Source organism: Mustela erminea, chromosome 12, assembly GCF_009829155.1.
Source record: "Mustela erminea isolate mMusErm1 chromosome 12, mMusErm1.Pri, whole genome shotgun sequence".
Taxonomy (NCBI): domain Eukaryota; kingdom Metazoa; phylum Chordata; class Mammalia; order Carnivora; family Mustelidae; genus Mustela; species Mustela erminea.
In genome coordinates, this window is record NC_045625.1 from 87589350 (window position 1) to 87612014 (window position 22665).

The following is a 22665-nucleotide window of genomic DNA, read 5'->3' on the forward strand; positions in this document are numbered from 1 at the left end:
TATTCCTTCCCACCAGCATCCACGTATCTGCTGGTTTTATGTAACTTGATGTCCCCCGTGCTGGAAGTCAACACAACTTGGCATTCAGTAATTACGTGGGCCGTGTTCCCATGGCGGTCATTACGTGGGCCATGTTCCGTGTAACTGCCTAATAAATACCTAGATGACTGTTTTGGCAACTGGAGCTTAAGTGGCCCAGAATCCATCCTTTCATCGACCAAGCAGAACGTTCCGAGGTAGAAGCCTGCGGAATGGGCTATGAGCGAGCCCTCCTCCGCACTCCTTGGTGCTGATGGCGGAGAGTCCTGCCAGCCTGGGGGCCAGGCGGCTTGTGCCTAAAGAATGGCCCTTGAGCCGGACTTCCAGGAGCCTGACTACCGTGAACACCCAGCGCATCATCCCACACTCCTTCATGGCTCCAAAAGGTTCCTAATAACTTCAGCGTCACTAGGCTGTTGTTGCTGCGTTCGTAAGAGCACAGGCTCCTCACGGCAGATGATCAAGGGTGATGTCCACAGACCCTGCTCGATTCCAAAGGGCTCCCCTCTTTCACCCCAGGGCTTCCCCATCACACTCTAGGTTTGGGGAGACAATGGAATGTAATGCTTTAATGGCATGGTTGCTGGGAGTGCCTTCACTCGTTCAGTGAAGATCTGCCCTTGGCTCAGGTCATGATCCCAGGGTCCTGGGATTGAGCCCCACAACGGGCTCCCTGCTCAGCGGGATGCCTGCTTCTCCCTCTCTCTCTCTCTCTGCCCCTCCCCCTTCTCATGCTCTTGCTCACTCTCTCTCTCTCTCTCAAATGAATAAATTTTAAAAAAGTAAAAATCTTTAAAAAATTAACATAAACAAAAAAAAAAGCACGATGTCTGAAGCCAGACCACCCAGGGTCATATTCCCAGACATGCCATTCACTGGCCATGTGACCCTGAGCAAGGCACCTAAACCTGCCCATGCCTCAGTTTCCTTATCTGTGAAATGGAACTAACGGTAGAACCTACTTCATAAGGGTGTGGTAAGAATAAGGTATTAACTCCTCTGATGCACGTGAAGTGTTGGCAGCAGTTCCTGGAGCTTGGAAAGTGCTTAATAAGGAAGAGCTCTCATAATTCCAGGCCCGGAGAGAAAGGGAGGAGAAGAGAACAGCTCAGGAATGACGTCACCCCACAGTGTGGCCAACTACTGAGCACACACCTGAATCCTACAGCGGTCTCGTCACCTCATTCCACACTCAATCACGAAAAAATATTTACCCAGTGCTGAGGTCGTGCACTACCAGGATGGTAGCAGGGTGGCGGTAGGGGGAGTGAGGTTCTCGCTCAGGGCCTACACCCGGCATTTGGAGTTGACTTTGTCTATGTTCAGTGGGATTCCACTGTTGGGTGCCAAAACTGGCTACTAGTTAGCAGAAGGGACAGAGTCCCTGACCTTTGGAAGGTTTCATTAGTAGAAGGGGCAATCAGCCCTTTATAAAAACCCATATACAAATTTAACAACAAATGGTGTCAGCTTTAGGAAAGGAAATGGTGGTGCGCTAAAAAGGAATGCCTTGGAGGGGAAGGGCGTGTCCTGGAAAGTCACGAGACCAGAGGATAAAGAGAAGTGACCCAAACAGGGTCAGGAAGTACTATTTCAGACAGAGCATAACAGGAGCAAAGGCCCTGTGGCAGGAAAGAGACTATTCAAGGAGCTAGAAGCGGTGCCACGAAAGAAGATGGGAGGGAGGCAGAGGAGAGAAAGAGAGACAGAGACACACATGCTGTAGTCCTCCTGTGTGGTTCTTGGGGTCTCCGCCCCATCTCCTCTCCACCACATTTTCTAATTACTTCATCCTGACAGCAGGAAATTATTTAAGCAAATCAAAATAAGAATCAGCACTTAAGCTGCTTACTTACAAAAGACAGCAGCTTAAAAATATCTCTGTTCATGCACTGGGTATCCCTTCACCAGGTAGCTTGGTCTTTCAATGATATACTTTGCTCCAGAGACAGAATATTCCTATAACAAAAGCCAAGCCAGCAACTGTGTTACACATAGTGTAACATAGAAATCATTACACATATAAATCAATGCTACTCAGATGTGTGCTTCTGCATTTAAGAGGCCTATGGACCTCGTCTGCCATACACGGCAGTGGGGAGGGCTTAGTATCCGTGTGTGCACGTACATGCAATCCTCCCTTCTTTCTTGTTCTTCTCCCTTCCTCCCTTCCCTTCTTTTTACATTTTCAAAGGATTATTTTACTTGAAAAGACTAGAAATTAACAAAGCAAAGCCAACGACTTTGCCAAGAGGAAGCAAAGTAATTTACAACCCCTCCCTGTGAAAATCAATATTCGTTTATAAGTGTCATTCTATAAATCTGGGCTATGCCTGTGTTTAAGTCAAGACCAAGATGAACCCTTTGACTGTGACACAGTATCCTTAAATCCAACCACTGGGGCCACTGCTAACCTTTCATTTGAGTTCTTTTCACATGATGATGGGTCACTTGGCTAACTGCCGCTAGTCTGCAGTAGAGAAAGTACTGGGTGTATCTTACCTATGGGTCAGAAACACTCCCCAGATCCCACACGTCAAACAGCCAAAACACCTCATCAACTTTTAATGTTTTCTTCCATGTTGTAGCCTCACACAGACCACAACTTCTCTGGACTGGGGGATTCCTGTGCACGGTGCACAGGTCTGGGCATCCAGCTGGGAGACCATCTTCTCTCCTTGAAAGGTCCATGCTCCCCTTCCCTGCAGGACCTCCACCCAGCGGGTGCCACCCTGCAAACTCTCTGCAACTCATTGCTCAGATGGAAGCTCCCTGGTCTCTTCCTCCAGGAAGCCTGCCCTGATTCCTCACCAAGCCAAGTGCCCCCTTTCAGATGCTCTCAGGACACCAGGCCCCCTCCTTGGTAAGCATCACAATTTTACCTTTAACTCTGTGGTTACTGGATTAATGTCTGTCTCTCCCCCGCCACCACCACTGCTCCCAGCCCTAGACTGATGCCCCGGTTCCCGTTCCCATGTGATTTTGTCAGCAGAGATTCCGCTGTCTCGGAAGCCCTACCTTGTGCAGGTTTTGCTGAGCTCTGTGGGATGTCAGGAGATTGCATACCCTTTCGTGGATCTTCCTCCAGGAGGACTGAGAGCAAGGGTGGAACCTGGCCAACACACGAAAGCAGAGTACTATGCAGCTGCTATAAAGGACACTTTGAGTACAGAACACAGTGGGTAGCTATTTATAATTTACTAGCAAGAAGCAGCAGGAAAAAGCAATATACACAGTGTGCTTTGCACGTCTTCATTAACCATCCTCGTAAGATACACACTGACGATAAAAGCAACCAGAATGTGAAGAATGGCTGCTGTTTGAGTCTGCGGCTGTGAGTGATTCTTCCTTGTACTTTACGGGGCATTTCAGGTATTTCTCTCAATCCTTAGAAATCTCATCCATAAATATTTAACACCAAATGTAACCCCAACTGTTTCCCGCTGCAAGGATTGTATGTTTCATCTCGTTTACTTGAGGCTACTCAGACCCAAACGTCACCACACATGGTACCAGAGCCTTCCAGTTCCTCCGACGTGAGGCTCCCCTCCACAGCTGGCCAACACTGCTCCCCAGGCCTGGAAGGCCGCCACCCCAACCCCGATCCCAACTCGTGTGCACCCTACCCACCTTCAGAGCTCAGTCCGATCACTGGCTGCTCGGCAAAGCCCTTCCTAACCTCCTCCCGCAGAGGGAGTTGGCTACCCTACCACCTGCACTTGGGGTCCATTCCCCCTTGCTCACAGTGCTGGACCACTGAGACCAGGTCAGTATTTGGCTCATGTCTGTGTCCGCCTACACTGAAACTGGCACTGGGAATCCAGGGCCCCGTAGGTACTGAATACCACGTAGGTATTTAAGATTCCTTGAGTCACTGAATTTGTCCCTTTGTTCATTCATCTTTGGGAGGGGAGTGGGTACCAACGCCTAAACTCCGAGGCAGAATGGGCCATTTGGTGATGAAGAGCACAAAGACCATTTTCCAAAGATTCTTAAAGAATTTCAGCCATTTGGGTACAATCATTCTCTTTAGCTAATGTACGATAAACACGGGACGGTCCTGGGCAAACCAGATGGCCTCTCCATGACGATGCTACCCTTTGTCACTGTTTCATGGCCTAATTTACAAATTCACAGTCAAATTATTTCCAAAGCTCTCCATGTAGAAGGACTCTGGGCAAACAGAATTTGCTGATCCACCAGAGGCAGAGGAGAACAATCTGGTCTGCAGCCAGAGTCATCATCCTACAGTCAAATGTGCTAACTCCCGAGAAGGAACCTGCAAAAACCCCCTGCTGCCATCCAACGACACCCAGACTCCTTAGCTCGGCTTCCCCAGTCCCTCAGGCTCTCAGCCTTGGCACCCACTATTCCCGCAAGCTGGTCTAACTTCTAGACGCCACCAGGGTCACCTGCCTTCTCACCGCCCATCCCTCCCTCCTTCAACTCCATCATAATCCAGTCCCCTCCCCTCAAGGCCCCCATGGAAATACCCCCTCCTCCGGGAAGCTTTCCATCCGTGCCTTCCCGCCTCCTCCTTTCTACCCTGATAACATTTGGTCCATACTATTCTCAAAGCTCCGCTGGACAGAAAGCCCTCTGGGCACATGTTTTTAAATCCTCTGCTAAGCTGCAAGTTCCCAGAGATCAGGAGAAATGTCTTAAATGTTAGGGTTTCCATTCCAGGCTAGCAGACCGGCTACCAATCTTGTTCTTCTCCAAGGCTCTCTTCTGCCCACAGAGACGCTATAGGCCGCCACACACCCAGCTCCAAGCCCAAGGATTCTGCCTCCGAAGATAGGAGGCGAGTTCCTAGGGAGCCACAGCTGAGAATCACTGGCCGGCTGCATAAAGACACTCAAGAAAGGCTGCTGGAGAATGCACAAGCCATCTCAGAAATTTATTTAAAAAGAAACGAGGCCTTCCTAATCTCCCTCTTGAGGAAGTTACCCACCTCCTGCTCTCTCTCACACCCACCTGTGGCTGGTCCTTCTGTTAAACGCATCTCATCCAGTGACAGGAGTGTAAGCCGGCCTCCCGGTCTACGGTGGGGGCCACTGGCTCGCAGGGACGCATCCTGACCATCCCAGTCCACCTGACAGGAGCTCAGCAGAGGCAGCCCCAACTCCGTCCCTCAGAAATGCTCACTAGGCTGATTACGAGGAGTTTGGGAAATGTATAAACACAGGCACAGGGACAAAAGCTATAAGCTGTCCCTGATTCTGACAGCAGAGAACCATTTTGTACCTGTAAGAGAATGGCTGTTTGATCATCACACCCATTTTACAGATGGGGAAACTAAAGTCTAGAAGATCTACAGGGCTGAGCACTTCTGTGAGATCACAGAGCAGTTAGACCCAGAGGAGCACCAGAACTCACATCCTCTGACCACCAGCTGAACGTCCTTTCCTGTCTCTGCTTAAAATCTTTATGTCCAGAGGCTAAGCCAAGAGGAGACGAAGGCCAAGTAGACAGAGGGACGTAACTGTCTCTAACCACCCGTCTCTGCGTGCCAGGGCTGGTTTTTTAAAAATCTATTTCATGTTATTTTCCTCCCAAAAAGTAAGTAATCAGGAATTCGCCATTCTTTAATAGATTGTACTAAAATACTTGACTTGGTTTCCTCAACTCCATGATACAACATTTCAATGTAAACATATTCTATCACGGCCACTTTCTTAGTCTTAGTCAAACTTAACATAATTCCTATGAAAACTGTAGGACTTTTGTTTCCTTGTGACTTTCATTCTGGGATTTACTACCTACGGGGTAGTACTACCTACTGTACTACTACTGGGATTTACTACCAAGTCCCTTTGTGAGCAATCGTGTCACTTGGATACGAGACTCTCTCTCCTCATTGTCATGACTAACAGGGCAGAGAAGAGGAGACAGGCATAGCCCGCATTCAGAACAGCTGTTTGTTTTTTGTTAGTTTTTTTTTTTTCTCCAGAACAACTGTCTTAAGAAAGACAAAAACCATGTGATCTCATGTGTAGGTGGAATTAAGGAAGAACACAAACAAGCTCACGGCTACAGAGACCAGACTGCTGGTGGCTGGACTCCGGGGGTCGGGGGAGTCAAAAGGACAATTTCCTGTTATAAAAGAAATATAGAGACGTATGCGCAGAGACATAGTTAACACCATTTTGGATATTTAAAAGTTGCTGAGAGAATAAATCTTTTTTTGAGAGAGAGAGAGAGAATAAATCTTAAGAGTTCTCAGCACTCTGTAGAAAAAACAAAATTCTGTAGCTACATATGGTGACTGAGGTAAACTGGGTTTACTGGAATGATCATTCTACAATATACACAAAAACGGAATCATTACGCTGTACGCCTGAAACTAGTATAATATGTTAACTATCCATTTTTAACAACTGTCTTAAAAACGTTATCTTCAGGGGCACCTGGGTGGCTCAGTGGGTTAAGCCTCTGCCTTTGGCTCAGGTCATGATCCCAGGGTCCTGGGATCGAGTCCCGCATCGGGCTCTCTGCTCTGCAGGGAGCCCACTTCCTCCTCTCCCTCTGCCTGCCTCTCTGCCTACTTGTGATCTCTGTCTGTCAAATAAATAAATAAAATCTTAAAAAAAAAAATTTATTTAAAAAAAAAAAAGTTATCTTCAGTGCCATTTTCCCGGAGCTCAGGTGACCAGACCGTCCTGGCTTGCCTGGGAATCAGGGGTTTCCCAGAATGCAGGACGTCAAGGGCTGAAGTCAGTCGTCCCAGGCCAGCTGGATGGCTGGTCATTTTACCAGATGGTACAGTCTGGAAAACAAAGGTCCCTCTCTCGATTTCTGGTCTGCCCTCCACAAACACGCAACTGGGCAGGAGGTGGGGAGTGTTATTTGTGTCAATCCTATACATAAGCCAAAAAAATGTCCAAAAAAAGGAGAAAATACACCTACATGTTAATAATCTTTGCCTTTGAGCGGCAGAACTATGAGTGATTTTTTTTCACTCCTATTTTTTTTTATGGAAGACAAAAACGGATAGATAAACAGCATCTATGCCAAGTTAGCTGTTTGTCCCATTTGCTTTTTTTTTAAGATTTTATTATTTATTTGACAGACAGAGATCACAAGCAGGCAGAGAGGCAGGTGGGTGGGGGGAGGCTCCCCGCTGAGCAGAGAGCCCAATGCGGGGCTCGATCCCAGGACCCTGGGATCATGACCCGAGCCTAAGGCAGAGGCTTAACCCACGGAGCCACCCAGGCGCCCCATGTTTGTCCCATTTTCAACAAACATTCTGAGATCTGCTTTCCACAGGCAAGAGAAAAGGCTTCAACTCTTCCTTCTGGGAAGACTTAAAAACGAACACTGATTTTTCCTATCCACAGCTGTATAACCCTAAGGAAGCAAGCGACAGAGTGACCAGGCTTCATGCCTGCTAGACCACAACACACTCTCCGCACAATGAAATAAACAGGGGGCTTGCCGCTGACCTTTCGTCGCAGAGAAGGGGCTCATCCCGAGGAGGGCTGGCGGATCTGGAATGCTGGGAGGCGGCGAACGAAGCTTCCCCGAGGAAATCGGCATCCCCTTGGTTACTGTAACTGGGCGAGGGTTTTCCGAACTTACTTGAATCGAAAGGTGACGATGATTCTTTCCTTAAAACAATCCGTTCATCTGGCTCTTTGATAACCTAAGGGACAACATGCATGATTCTTCAGCTGTGATTTTGTTTTCGTTGGCTGAATTTAGAGCTGAGGGTGGGTGGGGTGAGGAAGGGACAAGCGGATAGAGGGCCTGCCCCCCCGGGAGCTCCCCCAGTAAAAGAGGAGCAGGAACTGGCAGTGTGAGAGACAAAATGCTCAGAAGCTCAAGGTCAAGGCAAGGTAACCAAAATTCTGCACATTTGGCCTATATCCACAAGCCAAAAGAAACTCGTGCTCTGAGGTTTGATTTATGAGCATATGGGATTATCAGGTTTGGTGAAGACATCATTTTTTTAAATAAACTATTTAAATGCCACAGCATGAAAAGCCCCATCCGCTCCGTTCTTTGCCTGTATCAATTTTCATGTTGGAACATCGACGTTTGAGCCTGCATCTCCCCAAACCAATCAAACTTCGAGAGCGAGTGACTTACCACCTCCGTATGTATTATGAAAGTGTCCGCTTAGGAAAAAGAGCAGGAAGAACACCTACTCCTGAAGCAGGTTCTGGGGCCACATGCAGGGGGGATTCACTCCACAGGCGAAGAGAGCATACGTGAGGGGAACAAACCAACGAGCGCAAAGCACACAGGAGGGCCCAGGCATCGCTCAGACTCTGCTGAGACTCCAGCAATCCAGTCCCATGAGCAGCACTTGCTAGCAATACACTTCCCACCACTCACTGGGGAAGGCACAATAACCGACATTAGAAGCGGGAAGCCAGTGGTTTCAGAAATGCTATTTCTACAGTTACCTTTACGTTAGCGGCAAGGCTGTCAAGAGAAGCAGCTAGAAGAAAGAGGAAGAGGCGTTTCAGTGACTCGTTACGACCAATTACCCCTAACACCACTGTGACATTCGTTCCACAGAGCACGGAAATATGACATGGGGATGAATTATTAAAGAATTTAAATGCTCCCTTGTAAGTTACACTGTCGACGTTTACAAGTCCCTTGAGTCACTGCGATCCTATCTAGGAGTGTTTCTGTCCCCCTGAGGCCCGATGAAGTTATGTTATTAAGGACAGCACACAGGGATGTGGGAAGGGCAAAGGAGAGCCTAAAGTGAAGCCGCAAATTCGGTAATCCTGACACAGCCTGGAAAACAAAAACCCATACTGGCCCAGGCACCCAGAGCCTGAAAGAAAGCCAGGTGGCTGTCAGATAAATAAAATTCTTCTACTCTGCCTCTTCTGTCATTCCCTCTGTCTTTGGTTTATGTGGAGCCCTATTTATGCAGGAATTCTCGAGCATACTTGTCTAAGGCAGACACAAAGGTTACATAGAGACAATAAAGACACAAGAGCTGGGGAAAGCATAAGGCAGGAGAGGTGCACAGCGTCATCAGGACCCTGAACGATCCTAAGTTAAACAGACCTAATGCCAGAGGGTGGTGAGAATGACCAGGAAGTGATGTGATAAACACACACAGGCAGAATCAAGACTAAATTGGATTTTTCCAAATTCGAAAAAAAAAAAAAATGCTTTTGGAAGGCGTCTTTGCAAGGCTAGGCCAAGGCCACCATGCCTTCCTTCTCTGTGCTTGGGGCTTAGGCAGTGACAACCGGCTTTCAGAGGATTGCTGATGTCCCCCTGCCACTAGCAGTACAAAGAGAGATAAGAAAAGGGTTTTTTTCCAGCCCAGCGCTCACAGCCTCCAGGCACAGCCGTGGGTGTGTCTGTCTTCTCCCTAGCTCCCAGCTGAGCAGGGGGGCTGGCAATGCTAAGGCCCTTTACAGCCACAGCCACAAATGTGCCTGTTGCCTAGAACCCCCTTGCAACTGTTTGGAGCACTCCCTTTCACAGGGGGCTAGCCCTTGTTCCGTTGTCTCTCAAAGTGCAGTCCGTGGGCCAGCCACGTCATCACCTGGAAGCTTGCAAGAAAAAAGGGCTCCCAGGCCCCACCCCAGCCCTGCTGAATTCAAATCTACTCTGGAACAAGACCCCCAGGTGATTGGAATGCACATTCAAGCTTGAGCAGCACTGCTTTCGTCTACCTTAGGCCTGGATGAATGAGCTGACAGGTGACCTAAGCAAAGGTCTGGCTTGGAAGCTACGGGGACTCCAGCTGAGAAACCAGAGGTCTGAACGTCTTCTCTAAATGTAGGTATGCCAAACACTGGGGGTGTGACCAGTGCACACTCTGTAAGCTCTCTGGAGCCTCCCTTCTCCACCTGCCAGGATTAAGAAAAGACAAAGAGGCCGAGACCGGTGTGATGCACGAGAGCCCCATCGTAACCGAGCCAGCATTAAGCCCACCATGTCGTCCCTGGGAAAGGACGTCTGCCGTTGCCTGATTTCACCGTAACAGGGAAGGCAGTGCTGCTTGTATAGGCGACATGGGTGATTTTCAATCCAAAGGACTTAAATTAAATGTCAGAGGTGACAAAGCACCTTCTGCTTCAAACCTTGCACTCTGACCTCGGTGGGCTGCTAACAGTCACTGTGATTCAAGAACACCGACTTGAGTTACCAAAAGAGACCATGCGGCCCCCTTTAAAGTACAAGCCTTTAAGCCTAAAATAGGGAACTTGTCATCAGGGACGGCCTAAGTCCAATTCCACCAGGAGTCAAGAAAACGGGCTGGCATTTCTAGACTAAGAATTCTGATCAAGTTCAGGAATGGACGAACCTCACCACCATGACCTTCAGAGCTGATATGGTGTGGGGGGTTCAATCATAAGGTCAATGCCACCAAGAGATGCACTTACTCAGTGACTCTCAACATATCTTGTGTCCAGAGATCTCCCCAGAGGTCACCAAGAACTTTCAGGAGCTCTGCAAGGTCAAGACTGTTCCAGTAACACTAAGACTTCTCTTTTTCTCATTCTCTCACAACTGTACAATGGAAGTTTCCAAAAGCTACATGATGCGTCCTGACATCACCACTCAGAACGGCTAACGGAAGGGGTGCTTGTGTAGTCCAGTATTTTACAAATTTCTCAGCTTCCATTTCTAAAATGCTAGATATTAATAGATCTCATCTATATAAACTATTAATAGATCTCATCCGTATAAATAAAAACAAAAAAACCTGTATAAACAATAATATTTACGAAGGCAAAAGGGTCCTGACCCCTCCACGGGTGGGATTTCCTGCCTTAACCTAACTGAGCCCGGCTTCAGGCAGCGTTGGTTCCCTCCTCCCTGACCTGGAAGGAGCAGAGGTTATGCCTCCTGATCTCTCCCCGAGCTCCCACTCCTTCCCGTCCGGAGAAATGCCAAGCCTCATCTGTGAGCTCTCAGCGGTGCCTCTGAGGGCGTTCACACCAGGACAAGCCGACCCCCGCGTGCCCGGCCCAGCCAGGGAGCACCTGCCACAGAGCTCGCAGGCGATGGCGTGCCAGGGAGCGAGCTCCTGCCGCAGCTCGGGGAACTGGGAAAGGGACAGCTTCTCCTCCGGCTCTGCCCCAGGGGAGCTCCCGCCCTGCCAACTCCACCACTGGACTCGACTTGAGAATCAGGCCTCGAGTTTCCAGAGAAACTCGGGATGGCCCAGAACGAAAGAAGATTTCCAAGGCAGATGCATTTGTTCCCACTGGGGAATGTACGGGCGTTAACAAGAAACTCGAGTACCTCTTCTCCCCGGAAAAGGCAAGGTTGAAAACTTAAGTTTTCTTCTCGACTTTCGGGACTGATACTCTGAAATATTCTCGCCAAAAGGCTTTGCACTGTCCACCTGAAAGAAAGGGAAGAAATACGATCTGAACCCACCATTCCCTTGTGTTACCCTCTCCTCGTTACCTGTAGCGCCCTTCTCCCCCTCAAATGGGGGCCACGTGGGTAAAGAGAGACCGGGAACAAATTACATTCCAGGCTCCAGGCACGTTCAATGTTATCCCAACAAGGGAAGTTTGCTTCAACATGAAGGTATGGGCTAAATGTTAGCATAAAGTCAGACATCAATGATATTTTAACCACAGGTTCAGGATCGAGCCCAGCAAAGAGCAAGTGGAGTTTATTTCAAAATATTTCAAAATAGGACAGAGTTTCATGGTCCTAAACAGTGAGCAGTGTGGGCCGAGATGGGGTCCTCCCTGGAGACCAGGGATGATGACTGGCTGGTATTTCAGCCATCCACACGCCCTTCCAGTGTGAGTGTCTAGAACCTTGAAAAAAAGAATAGTAGCAACTACATTATTTTAATGAAGGTGATCTTATGTTCCTGAATTGGACAAGACAATCTGTAAGCCAGTCCAAACACTTGAAATAGGGACTCCTCCCAAATATTTATGACACAGAGTTGCTGGATTTTTTTTATCTTGTTCATTTCTATCTTTTAATTTCAAGCAGGCAAGTTATAACAGTCCTCTTCATCCTACTTTCAGAAATATATTGATTAGAATGTCCAGTCTTCCCATTAGGACCCTCTAAATTTTAATGCTTCTACTTGAAGAAATGTCACATACGATCAGGAAATCAAGCTACATAAGAGTGAATCCATAGAAAGCATTTAGAGAAGGGCGTGGTACACAGTAGAGACTGTATGAGAATTTGTTAAATAAAATAAATATTAAGCCAGTTTTATTCCCTATGACATCTACCAAGATTTTAAGATTATTTAGCCCAAGGGGCGTCAACTACAGTGTATCTCACAAAAATCTACTTCCAACGGAATGAAGCAGACTGCCCAATAAATTCAATTCAACAACAGTTTTATAAAGCCGTGTTTAAAGACTGGTTGTTAGACTTTGCCATTTTTACCCAAGACCAGGAGGAAAACAGCTGTTCTATGGTTTCTAGCCAAGTAACCTCTGTTACAAACCAGCCCTGCACACCGTTGTCCCTGTCACATCCCCACTTTGCGGCTGACTGCGCTCTGTATCTTATGTTCACGCGCAAACACCACCAGCAGGGATCTGAAGCCAAGTTATCAACTTGACAATAATATCAACAGTTAGTGACCGGAGTTATCTTTTTTTTTTTTTTTTTTTTTTTAAAGATTTTTTTATTTATTTGTCAGAGAGAGAGAGAGCGCATGAACACAGGCAGACAGAATGGCAGGCAGAGGCAGAGGGAGAAGCAGACTCCCTGCTGAGCAGGGAGCCCGATGTGGGACTCGATCCCAGGACGCTGGGATCATGACCTGAGCCGAAGGCAGCCGCTTAACCAACTGAGCCACCCAGGCGTCCCAGTGACCGGAGTTATAAGAGCTCTCAGAGAATAAGTCATTAACCAGAACGTGATGTAAGAGATGCTTTTAAATGTCGTATTAACCATGTATATATTGAGAAACTCGTCTGGATATCCAGTAGAACTACAGCTTTGGGGTGGGGGAAAAACCTTATGGAATTGTAAAAAGTGAAAGAAAATGTACTCAATTGAATAAATTTTCTACTTTTTGTTTATGCTGGTGAGCCAATAGGTAATTTTTTTTTTCATTTTTTTCTACTTTGCATTACTCTCCCAGGCAACACAATGGCAGGAGGCTAGTGTGATGACGTGTGCCGGCTGCTTCCTGGGGGCTACATCTACGTCGGCATTAATGAGGGCTGTGAGGAGGCCCATCGCCTCTACTTCGTGCAGACACGTGTGTCCTGCCAATGAACAACCACCCCATTTTAAAAACTCAAGCACTTTTCTTTAAAACTGAGGAAGCTTTCGTTTTCTATTGCTAGAGAGCACGCATCAGCCTTTGTTATGTGTGTCTTCTACTCCTGCCAGTCCGCTGATCCTTCTGGATAAAAAAAAAATATGGCAGGTTGTCACAGGGAGGGATCACACTCTATTAATAATTTCCAAAAATTAAAAATAGGGATGACTGACATGTACTGAGCAAGTCCTCTACATGAGACATCTTTGTATGACTTTTTTTTTTTTTAAGATTTATTTATTTATTTGTCAGAGGGAGAGGGAGAGAGCATAAACAGGGGGAGCAGCAAGCAGAGGGAGAATCAGGTTCCCCACTGACCAGGGAGCCCGATGTGGGACGCGATCCTAGGACCCTGGGATCATGGCCTGAGCCAAAGGCAGACGATTAACCAAAGGAGCCACTCAGGCATCCTTTTAGATGACTTTCCTGATAATGACTCTAGGCAGCGAACTTCAGCTAATCATAGTTATTATTTAATTTGAATTCCCTCTTTTTTTTTTTAAAGGTTTTATTTATTTGACAGATAGAGATCACAAGTAGGCAGAGAGGCAGGCAGAGAAAGAGGGGGAGGCAGGCCCCCCGCTGAGCAGAGAGCCCAATGTGGGGCTCGATCCCAGGACCCCAAAATCACGACCTGAGCCGAAGGCAGAGATTTTAACCCACTGAGCCACCCAGGCGCCCCAATTTGAATTCCCTCTTCAGGGGCACCAGAGCAGCTCAGTCAGTTAAGTGTCTGCCTTTGGCCCAGGTCATGATCCTGGGGTCCTGAGATCAAGTCCCACCTTGGCCTTCCTGCTCAGCGGGGAGCCTGCTTCTGTCTCTGCCCCTCCTCCATGCTTGTGTGCTCTCTTACTCTCTCTCTCTCTGACAAATAAATAAATAAATAAATACAATCTTTTTAAAAAAATGAACAGATGAATGGATCAAGACGTGGTTCATATATACAAGGGAATATTACTCAGCCATCAGAAAGGATGAATGCCCATCTTTTGCATCAACTTGGATGGAACTGGAGGGGGTTATGCTAAGTGAAGTAAATCAAGCAGACAGAGACAATTACTCATATGTGGAACATAAGGAACAGTGGGGGGGTCGCAGGGGAAGGGAGGGAACCCTGAAGGGGAAGGAATCAGAGAGGGAGACAAGCCATGACTCTAGAAACCAAACAGAGGTTGCAGAAGGGAAGGGATGGGAACACAGGGTGACTGGGTGGTGGGTATCAAGGAGGGCGCGTGTGGTGACGAGCTCGGGGTGTTACACGCCACTAATGAAATGTGGAACAGTACGTCAAAAACTGACGATGTACTATGTGTTGGTTAATTGAACATAATAAAAAATACATTAAAAAATATAAACTAAAACAATAAAATGTTTCCAGTTCAAAAAAAAAAAGGAATTCCCCCTTTATTTGGTAACACCCACGTGTTCTTATGGCCCAGCCTTTCTGGGTTTTCTCCTCATTCGCACCTTTACGTTTCCAGACTCTGAAAAATAATTTAAGGCTCACGTGTCTCACTACAAATGGAGGTTTGCTTCCCCCGGAGAGCCTGATGTTATTTCCAAGGTTCAGCTGAGCAGGCTGGTCGTGAAAGCAGCGTCGGGCGGAAACGGGAGAGGGTGCACGGGTTTGCACGCTTTGGGGCAATCTGTTGAGATTACTGTCCTTTGGCTTCCTCTTCGTATTATTTAAGGGGAGTTTGGGTCCATCTGTTGCAGAAAAAGGCCTTCCTGAGTTATTATATCTTTCTTCCTGGAAGAAAAACAAGAAATGCTGTTTTTAAAAATGGAAAATGGGGGGCGCCTGGGTGGCTCAGTGGTTAAAGCCTCTGCCTTCGGCTCAGGTCATGATCCCAGGGTCCTGGGATCGAGTCCCGCATCGGGCTCTCTACTCAGCAGGGAGCCTGCTTCCCCCTCCTTCTCTCTGCCTGCCTCTCTGCCTACCTGTGATCTCTGTCTGTCAAATAAATAAACTAAATCTTTTTTTAAAATAAAAATGGAAAATGGGAGAAAAAAGAAGAAAAATTCAATCAGGACAGAACTGTATTGAATGGAACTTTGTCTAACTCAGGAAGAAGACTGAACATCCCAGATTTGCCAAACGTGAACTTAAGAAAGGGTGTTCTCTCCTTAGTTTTTCTTTAGCTCAGCTTAACATTACTTACTAGGCTGGCATCATATATTTCAAACAGTGAAAAGTTTTTGCATTAGGAGGAAGTTGGAAGGTATCAGACACCCCTCCCTCATCACAGATAGATGATTTATTGGGGGTAGGGGCTGAATCGGGCATACATTCCGGCCTAGCAGTTTCTCGTCAAGGAATTCATTGTAAGGAAATGACTATGTATGTGCATAGCTACATTCTTTTTTTTTTTTTTTTTTTTTAATTTGAGAAAGAGAGAGGACAGGGCAGGGGCAAAGGGAGAGGGAGAAGCAGATGTCCCTTCTCAGCAGGGAGCCCCATGAGGGACTTGATCCCAGGACAGTAAGATCATGACCTGAGCTGAAGGCAGACATTTAACCGACTGAGCCACCCAGGCGCCCCAGGTACAGACATTCTTATAACCATTCAAAAAATGAAAAATCAAAAAAAAAAGAGAGAGAGAGAGAGAGAGAGCAATCATTTATACTGGTAAGCAATTTCCTCTCTGCTCCAAACCCACGTGGCTGGTACTCAGCTTTGGGATACGGGCCAAACCCTTCTGCTCCGCCCGCGGTTCCGCAGAGGCTCCACCACTAGGAGGCGCCCGAGGGAAGCTGCGATCCGGAGGAGGAAGCCAGGACTCCCACCCTGAGCTCTGCCTTCTGCTCCGTCGGCGTCACCCCAGCCACGGGGCTGCACCGTGAGAGACGCACGCAGGGCCAGTGTCTAGTTTTCGCCCCAATAACCCCAGACCCGGCCTCGGGGCGCCCCGCTCAGATCTACCAGCACCAGGCGGCCAGAGTCCGCTGCTCAGAGCTTTGAGTCCTGCCCCACCGGACCCTCCCTCCAAGCTCCAGGGGCACCAGCAGCGAGCACTGTCCCTCCAAGAGGTCCCAGTCCCACTCATCAGAGCCCCACTCGGAACCCCTGAGGAAGCACCCGGGCAAGCAGCCCCTCCCCACAGCTCTGGTCCCCGCTGTGTGGGGTCTCTCCCTCAGGCTCCTAGGAGCTTAATGACCCCACCTCTTCCTCTCGTCCCTCAGCCCTAGGGATGGAAGCCGCTTCCTCAAGTGACTATGTCTGTCACTTCGTGTCCCCTTTTACCCTCAGTCCTTCAGTCCTTTAATCCCTGTTTGGCCTTTAAAAAAAAAATTAATTAGATCTTTTTACTAAAAGAACAGGTGTGGTTTTGCTTCCTGACCAGACTCTGACTACTCTATCAGTGAAGAACCCAACAAGAAAACCATTGGCCAAATCATGGTACGTCCATACAACGGCCAATTATGAAGCTGTGAAAAACTGCATGGCCTAAGGATGCTTAAGGATGTGAGACACGGGGCACCTGGATGGCTCAGTCAGTTAAGCATCTGATTTTTGGTTTCTGCTCAGGTCATGATCTCAGGGTCATGAGATCGAGCCCCACATCACGCTCCACGCAGAGTGTGGATTCGTCTTGAGATTCTCTCCATCTTCTACTGCCCCTCCCCCTCCTCATGCTCTCTCTCTAAAATAAATAATTTTTTTTTTTTTTTTTAAAAAGGATGTTAGGGGCGCCAGGTGCCTTAGTCATTAAGCGTCTGCCTGTGGCTCAGGTCATGATCCCAGGGTCCTGGGACTGAGCCCTGCATTGGGCTCCTTGCTCGGCAGAGAGCCTGCTTCTCCCTCTGCCTGCCACTCTTGCTGCTTGTGTCTTCTCTCTCTGTCAAATAAATAAGTAAATAAAATCTTTAAACAACAACAAAAAGATTGTTAGAAACATGTTTGTGGAGTATTAGTGAAAAAGGAAAAATGCAAAATCATATGCAGTATTGCATGATCCCAATCTTTTAACATTAAAATAATGTGTGTGTGTGTGTGTGTGTGTGTGTGTGTGTGTGTACAGAAGAATATACTCAAAGAAATGAGTCATGCTCATCTCTGCATAATAAGGATGACAGGCAATTTTTATTTTTGTCTGGTTTGCTTATCTGCATTTTCTGGTGTTCTAAACTAAATACTTCTGTTACAAGGAAAAAAACGATAAGAGGTACTACCTTAAAAAGTTAAGACAATGGAAGACCAATATTAAGAGGCCAAAACAATATTAAAATGGCAGAGTATAAGAGAGAGACAGACTAAAAAAAAATCACTGTGTGGGGTGCCTGGGTGGCTCAGTGGTTTGGGCTGCTGCCTTCGGCTCAGGTCATGATCTCAGAGTCCTGGGATCGAGCCCCGCATCGGGCTCTCTGCTCCGCAGGAAGCCTGTTTCCCTCTCTCTCTCTCTCTCTCTGCCTGCCTCTCTGCCTACTTGTGATCTCTGTCTGTCAAATAAATAAATAAAGTCTTTAAAAAAAAAAAAAGTTAAGACTTAATGGAAGACCAATATTAAGAGGCCAAAACAATATTAAAATGGCAGAGTATAAGAGAGAGACAGACTGAAAAAAAAAATCACTGTGTGGGGTGCCTGGGTGGCTCAGTGAGTTAGTCTCTGCCTTCAGCTCAGGTCACAATCCCGGGATCCTGGGATCCAGCCCCACATCCGGCTCTCAGCTCAGCGGGAAGCCTGCTTCCTCCTCTCTTTCTCTGCCTGCTTTTCTGCCTACTTGTGATCTCTGTCAAATAAATAAATAATCTTTTTAAAAAATAAACAATAAAAATCACTGTGCACCTATATCAGATTGGAGAAAATAGTGGGCAAATAGGGAGAAACTAAAAAACAGCCAATGTGGGGGCACCGGGGTGGCTCAGTCACTTAGCATCCAACTCTGGTTGTGATTTCAGAGTCATGAGATCAAGCCTACATCCAGCTCTGTGCTCAGAGCTTGCTTGGGATTCTCTCTCCCTCTTCCCTCTGCCCCTCCTGCTCATGCTCTCTCTCTCTTTCTAAAAAATAAATTTAAAAAAAGAATTTTTTAATAAAAAACAGCCAATGCCTTCCAGAATTAGTCACTGGCCTCCTGAGTTGTGACACCCAGAGGACTGATGGCTTTGCACAGATCAGTGACCCTCTGCATTCAGTAGGCCTTAACCCATAGTCTACACTTTCAAGGATTTTCCAGGACATCCAGGCAACATTTGGGATGACAAGCAAAGCCCCTGAAGAAGCTTTACAAAGTACATTCATTCATTTTCCATATTGTTCTAGAAGATATTTTAAATGGTTAAAAATTATGTACAATAAGGTAAAAAGAAACACCGAAAGCAGTCAGCATGACAGAGAAATGAAGAGTGCTCAAGGATGCCCCAAGGCCCTTTGTGATCGCCAAAGACAGCCCACCAATACAGCTCTGTGCTGCGGCCTCAGGAAAAGAACGAACGGATGCTATTATTCAAACGATCAAGGGCAGAAGTCATGTAACAGTAACAAGAATGCTAAGCAGCCGCCTTACATCAAACTTGTGATTTTAGCTTTTGCATCTCTTCCACCAACGAGACCATGATGAACACCTGTCAAAAGCACTCGGTCAAATGTGATAGGGCGGAACAAATAATTTGAATATGGAAATTCACACCCAGCAATAAATCTCCAGGTTTCTATTCATCCAGTTACATTGAAACTTGGTGGGCTGAAATTCTTTAAGTCTGTGGAGAAAATTCCTGACAGTTCTATCACTGGGTTCTTGGTTATACTTACAGGAAATCTGTTTCTTTGCAGAAACACACATTCTCTGATGGCTGTCCTTGTAGAAAACTCTATTTTGGGAGCAATGCCCTAAAAATAAAACAGCATAAAAGAAGCAAATAAAATTATTGGAAATAGATTTTTGGCCCACATCCTCTAACTTGAAAACATGTAAGCACTTAATTACTTTTTTGTGCGGTTGGCATAATCCACACATATTACCTACAATATATACATAACAAATATATATATGATGAAATACTATTCAGCCTTTAAAAAGCAGGAAATCCCAACTTTTATGACCACATAGAATAATCTAGAGAACATCATACTAAGTGAAATAAGCCAGATCCAGAGAGGCAAATACGGTGTGCCTGACTTACGTGTGGGATCTAAAACAGTCACACTCATCGAAGCAGAGAGAAGAATCCTGTTCCCAGTAGGGGCTGGAGGCTGGGGGAGATGGGGAGGTGGTGGTCGAGGGCACAAAGTCTCAGTTAGTTGTGCAAGATGACTGAGTTCTACAGGTCTAGCTGATGTGCAGCAAGGTGACCGTCGTTAATAATACTGCACTGTAAATTTGAAATTTTCTGCGAGGGTGGATCTTACGTATCCTCGGGACAGGAAGGAAGGAAGGATGAAGGGAGGGAAAGGGAGAAAGAACGAGAGAGAGAGAGAAAAGAAAGAAAAGGCTAAATGAGTAATAAGTGATGGATAAGTTAATTAGCTTGATGTGGCAATTATTTCACATTGTGTATCAAAATATCAAGTTGTATCCCTTAAGTGTATACACTATTTATTGGTTGATTATACATCAATAAAACTGAAAAATAAAACATAAGCATAATGAGAAGAGCTACGCCCTGTGTAACATGCAATCTGCGCCAGGCCTTGACCTAAGTGCTCTGCATAGAACGACCCATCGGTGCGTCCCAACAACCCCGCGAGGTGGCGCTCCAGAATCCGGACTCTGTGGATGAGTAAGTCAGTCAGCTGACGGCCAGTGACGCTGGGCTGGGGGCTGGTCGCTGGACCCAGGAGCTCTGGCTCCAGCGTTCATGCCATTAGCTACTCTCTTTAATGCGCTGACCCGCAGGATTGAGTGACATTATCTGGGAGGAGCGATACCCAGAGGTCCTCCTTCCCCACCTGCTTGCTTTGAAAAACGTGCTTTGTATTGTACCAAATATTTATGTTCATTAGCTCTATTCCCAAACTCTCCATTTTGTTTCATTGATCGGCACTCCTGTCTCTGACGGGTACCACGCTGAATAATGTGCATGCGCACACCGACTCACACAGGCACACACAGACACACACAGGTGCACACGGGTGCACACAGAAGCACACAGGCGCACACTGGCACACACAGACATACACAGATGCACACAGATGCCCACAGACATACACACGTGCACACAGACGGACACAGGCGCACACAGGCACACACAGACATACACAGATGCACACAGATGCACACAGACATACACACGTGCACACAGACGCACACAGACGCACACAGACATACAGACACAGGTACACACAGGCGCACACAGACACACACAGGCGCACACAGACATACAGACACAGGTGCACACAGGCGCACACAGACACACACAGGCGCACAGGGACACACACAGACACACGGTCAATGGTAATGAAGAAGAGACTACTGACACACACCATCACATGGGCGGCTCGCAATGGCGTTTTTCAAAGTGAAAGAAGCCAGTCTCAAAGGGTTGTAGACTAAGATTCCATTTACATGACCTTCCATAAAAGGCAAAACTTCTAGTCCCCTGACGAAGAACAGACCAGTGGCTGGGCTAAGGGGCTGTCCGACCCTGAACAAGTCACCACTTGAGGCACCGACTTGCGCCGCTGTCTCATGGCCTCGCAGGGAGGCCGTGCTAACCCCTGAAATGACAGTATGACCAACTGTGACCGCTCACATCGTGTACTTGCCTGTACTTCCAGACAGCATGCTAAACCCTGTACATAGATTTAACCCTCATTTAACCCGATGGGGGAAGGACTAGTAACAGCCCATTTTATAGGTGAGAAAACTAAGGTACACAGAGACTAAGTAGTTTACCCAAAGTCACAGTCACTGAGCAGCAAAACTGGGACGGAACCCAGGCAGTCGGGGTCCAGCCTTAACTTCTGCACCTGTGGCTGTCTAGCCGGCCTTCGGGCCCCTGCTCCACGTCGCCTGGAGAGGAGGAAGAGGGTGCCCTACCTGCCAGGAGTCCACACCCTGTAACACATTCTTGTTCACCTCCTAGAACCTCGACCCCTGACAATGACTTACAGACAGTAAGGAGGAATGTACTTCCTTTTTCACAGCAGTACTGATTTTAGCTTAATAGTTTAGAGCTGAAATTTACAGGTTCTCTCTTGTCCGGTTTCCTTAGCAACAGGAGGAAGGTGATAATGGTTAGGTCAACAAACAGATTTCACAGTACCATTTTTCAAGAATTCCAACACCAAAGGAAAAATGAAATGATTAGCTACAAGTGAATAATTAAGAAATAATAATATTCTTTCTGCTTACTTTACAAAGTCAGTCTTCACCTCACAAGAAAACAAATTATATTTAAAAAGAAAATTCTTGGGGCACCTGCGTGGCTCAGTGGGTTAAGCCTTTGCCTTCAGCTCAGGTCATGATCCCAGGGTCCTGGGATCAAGCCCTACACCGGGCTCTCTGCTTAGTGGGGAACCTGCTTCCCCCTCTCTCTCTCTCTGCCTGCCTCTCTGCCTATTTGTGATATCTCTCTCTCTGTGTCAAATAAATAAAATCTTTAAAAAAAAAAGAAAAGAAAAGAAAATTTGGGGGGCTCCTGGCTGGCTCAGTCGGTAGAGCATGCGACTCTTGATCTTGGGGTCATGAGTTCAAGCCCCACGTTGGTCAAAAAGCTCAGTTTACAAAAAAATGAAATTATGCAAAAAGCCCAAACAAAGCAAAACAAAACAAAAATTCTTGACCTTGCCAAGGAAAGGAAGGAGAAAAAGCTGTCAAGGTATCAAGCGAAATAAAATGAAATGTGGAAATACAAAGAAAAAGTCACACTTCTATGGAGGAAACAAGTCTAATTTTTAATGAAATAATAAGAGAAAACAACTGAATGATTTGCCTGACCGGCACACATAATCCACACTCACGTTCTACAATATTGATGAAGAGAAAGTGGACACTGGGCTGACAGAAATGTGAGAGAATCAGCTTCTCGCTGCGACCAAGCGTGCTGACTTTGAAGTCCGACAGGCCAGCACAATATCCCTCTCCGGGAGGCTTCGAGCACATTACTTCAACTCCCTGCGCCAGCTTCCCCAGCCACGAAACCAGAAAAGAACGGCAGCCACCTTGCAGGGTTAAGGAGGACTGAACAAGGTAAGTCATGTATCAAACCCAGCACGTTTCCTGACATCGAGTGAGCACTCAGCGAAGGTCAGCCCTCATTAAAACTATGCCAACTGGTTTTGTTTTGCCTTCTGGAACATTCGAGAAAAACTGAGCTCCTCTATCTTTTTCCAAATTGTTTTTAAATATAGTTTCATTAACTTTACTGATACTTTACCCCTAATGCATGAGGATCTTTCCCAGCAGTTTTCAAGCCCTTTCTCTGATGATTACCT

General features: G+C 46.9%; 1 protein-coding gene across 6 annotated transcripts in view; it reads right to left on the reverse strand.

Annotated features, from left to right (window-relative positions):
• Positions 1–22665, reverse strand: part of SPATA6L (spermatogenesis associated 6 like) — a 50522-nt gene that overhangs the window by 3679 nt on the left and 24178 nt on the right. For 4 of the 6 annotated variants that reach the window (XM_032307591.1, XM_032307590.1, XM_032307588.1 and 1 more), the window contains 7 exons: positions 19042–19119; positions 14796–15038; positions 11272–11374; positions 8451–8485; positions 7485–7684; positions 3058–3151; positions 1896–1998 (listed from right to left, as the gene is read on the reverse strand). In XM_032307591.1, coding sequence (XP_032163482.1) covers positions 1909–1998; positions 3058–3151; positions 7485–7684; positions 8451–8485; positions 11272–11374; positions 14796–15038; positions 19042–19119 — 843 coding nt within the window. In that variant the 3' untranslated portion in view covers positions 1896–1908. Of the gene's footprint in view, positions 1–1895; positions 1999–3057; positions 3152–7484; positions 7685–8450; positions 8486–11271; positions 11375–14795; positions 15039–19041; positions 19120–22665 lie in introns of those variants that run through there. The other 2 variants (XM_032307589.1, XM_032307592.1) reach the window with 2 other exon arrangements.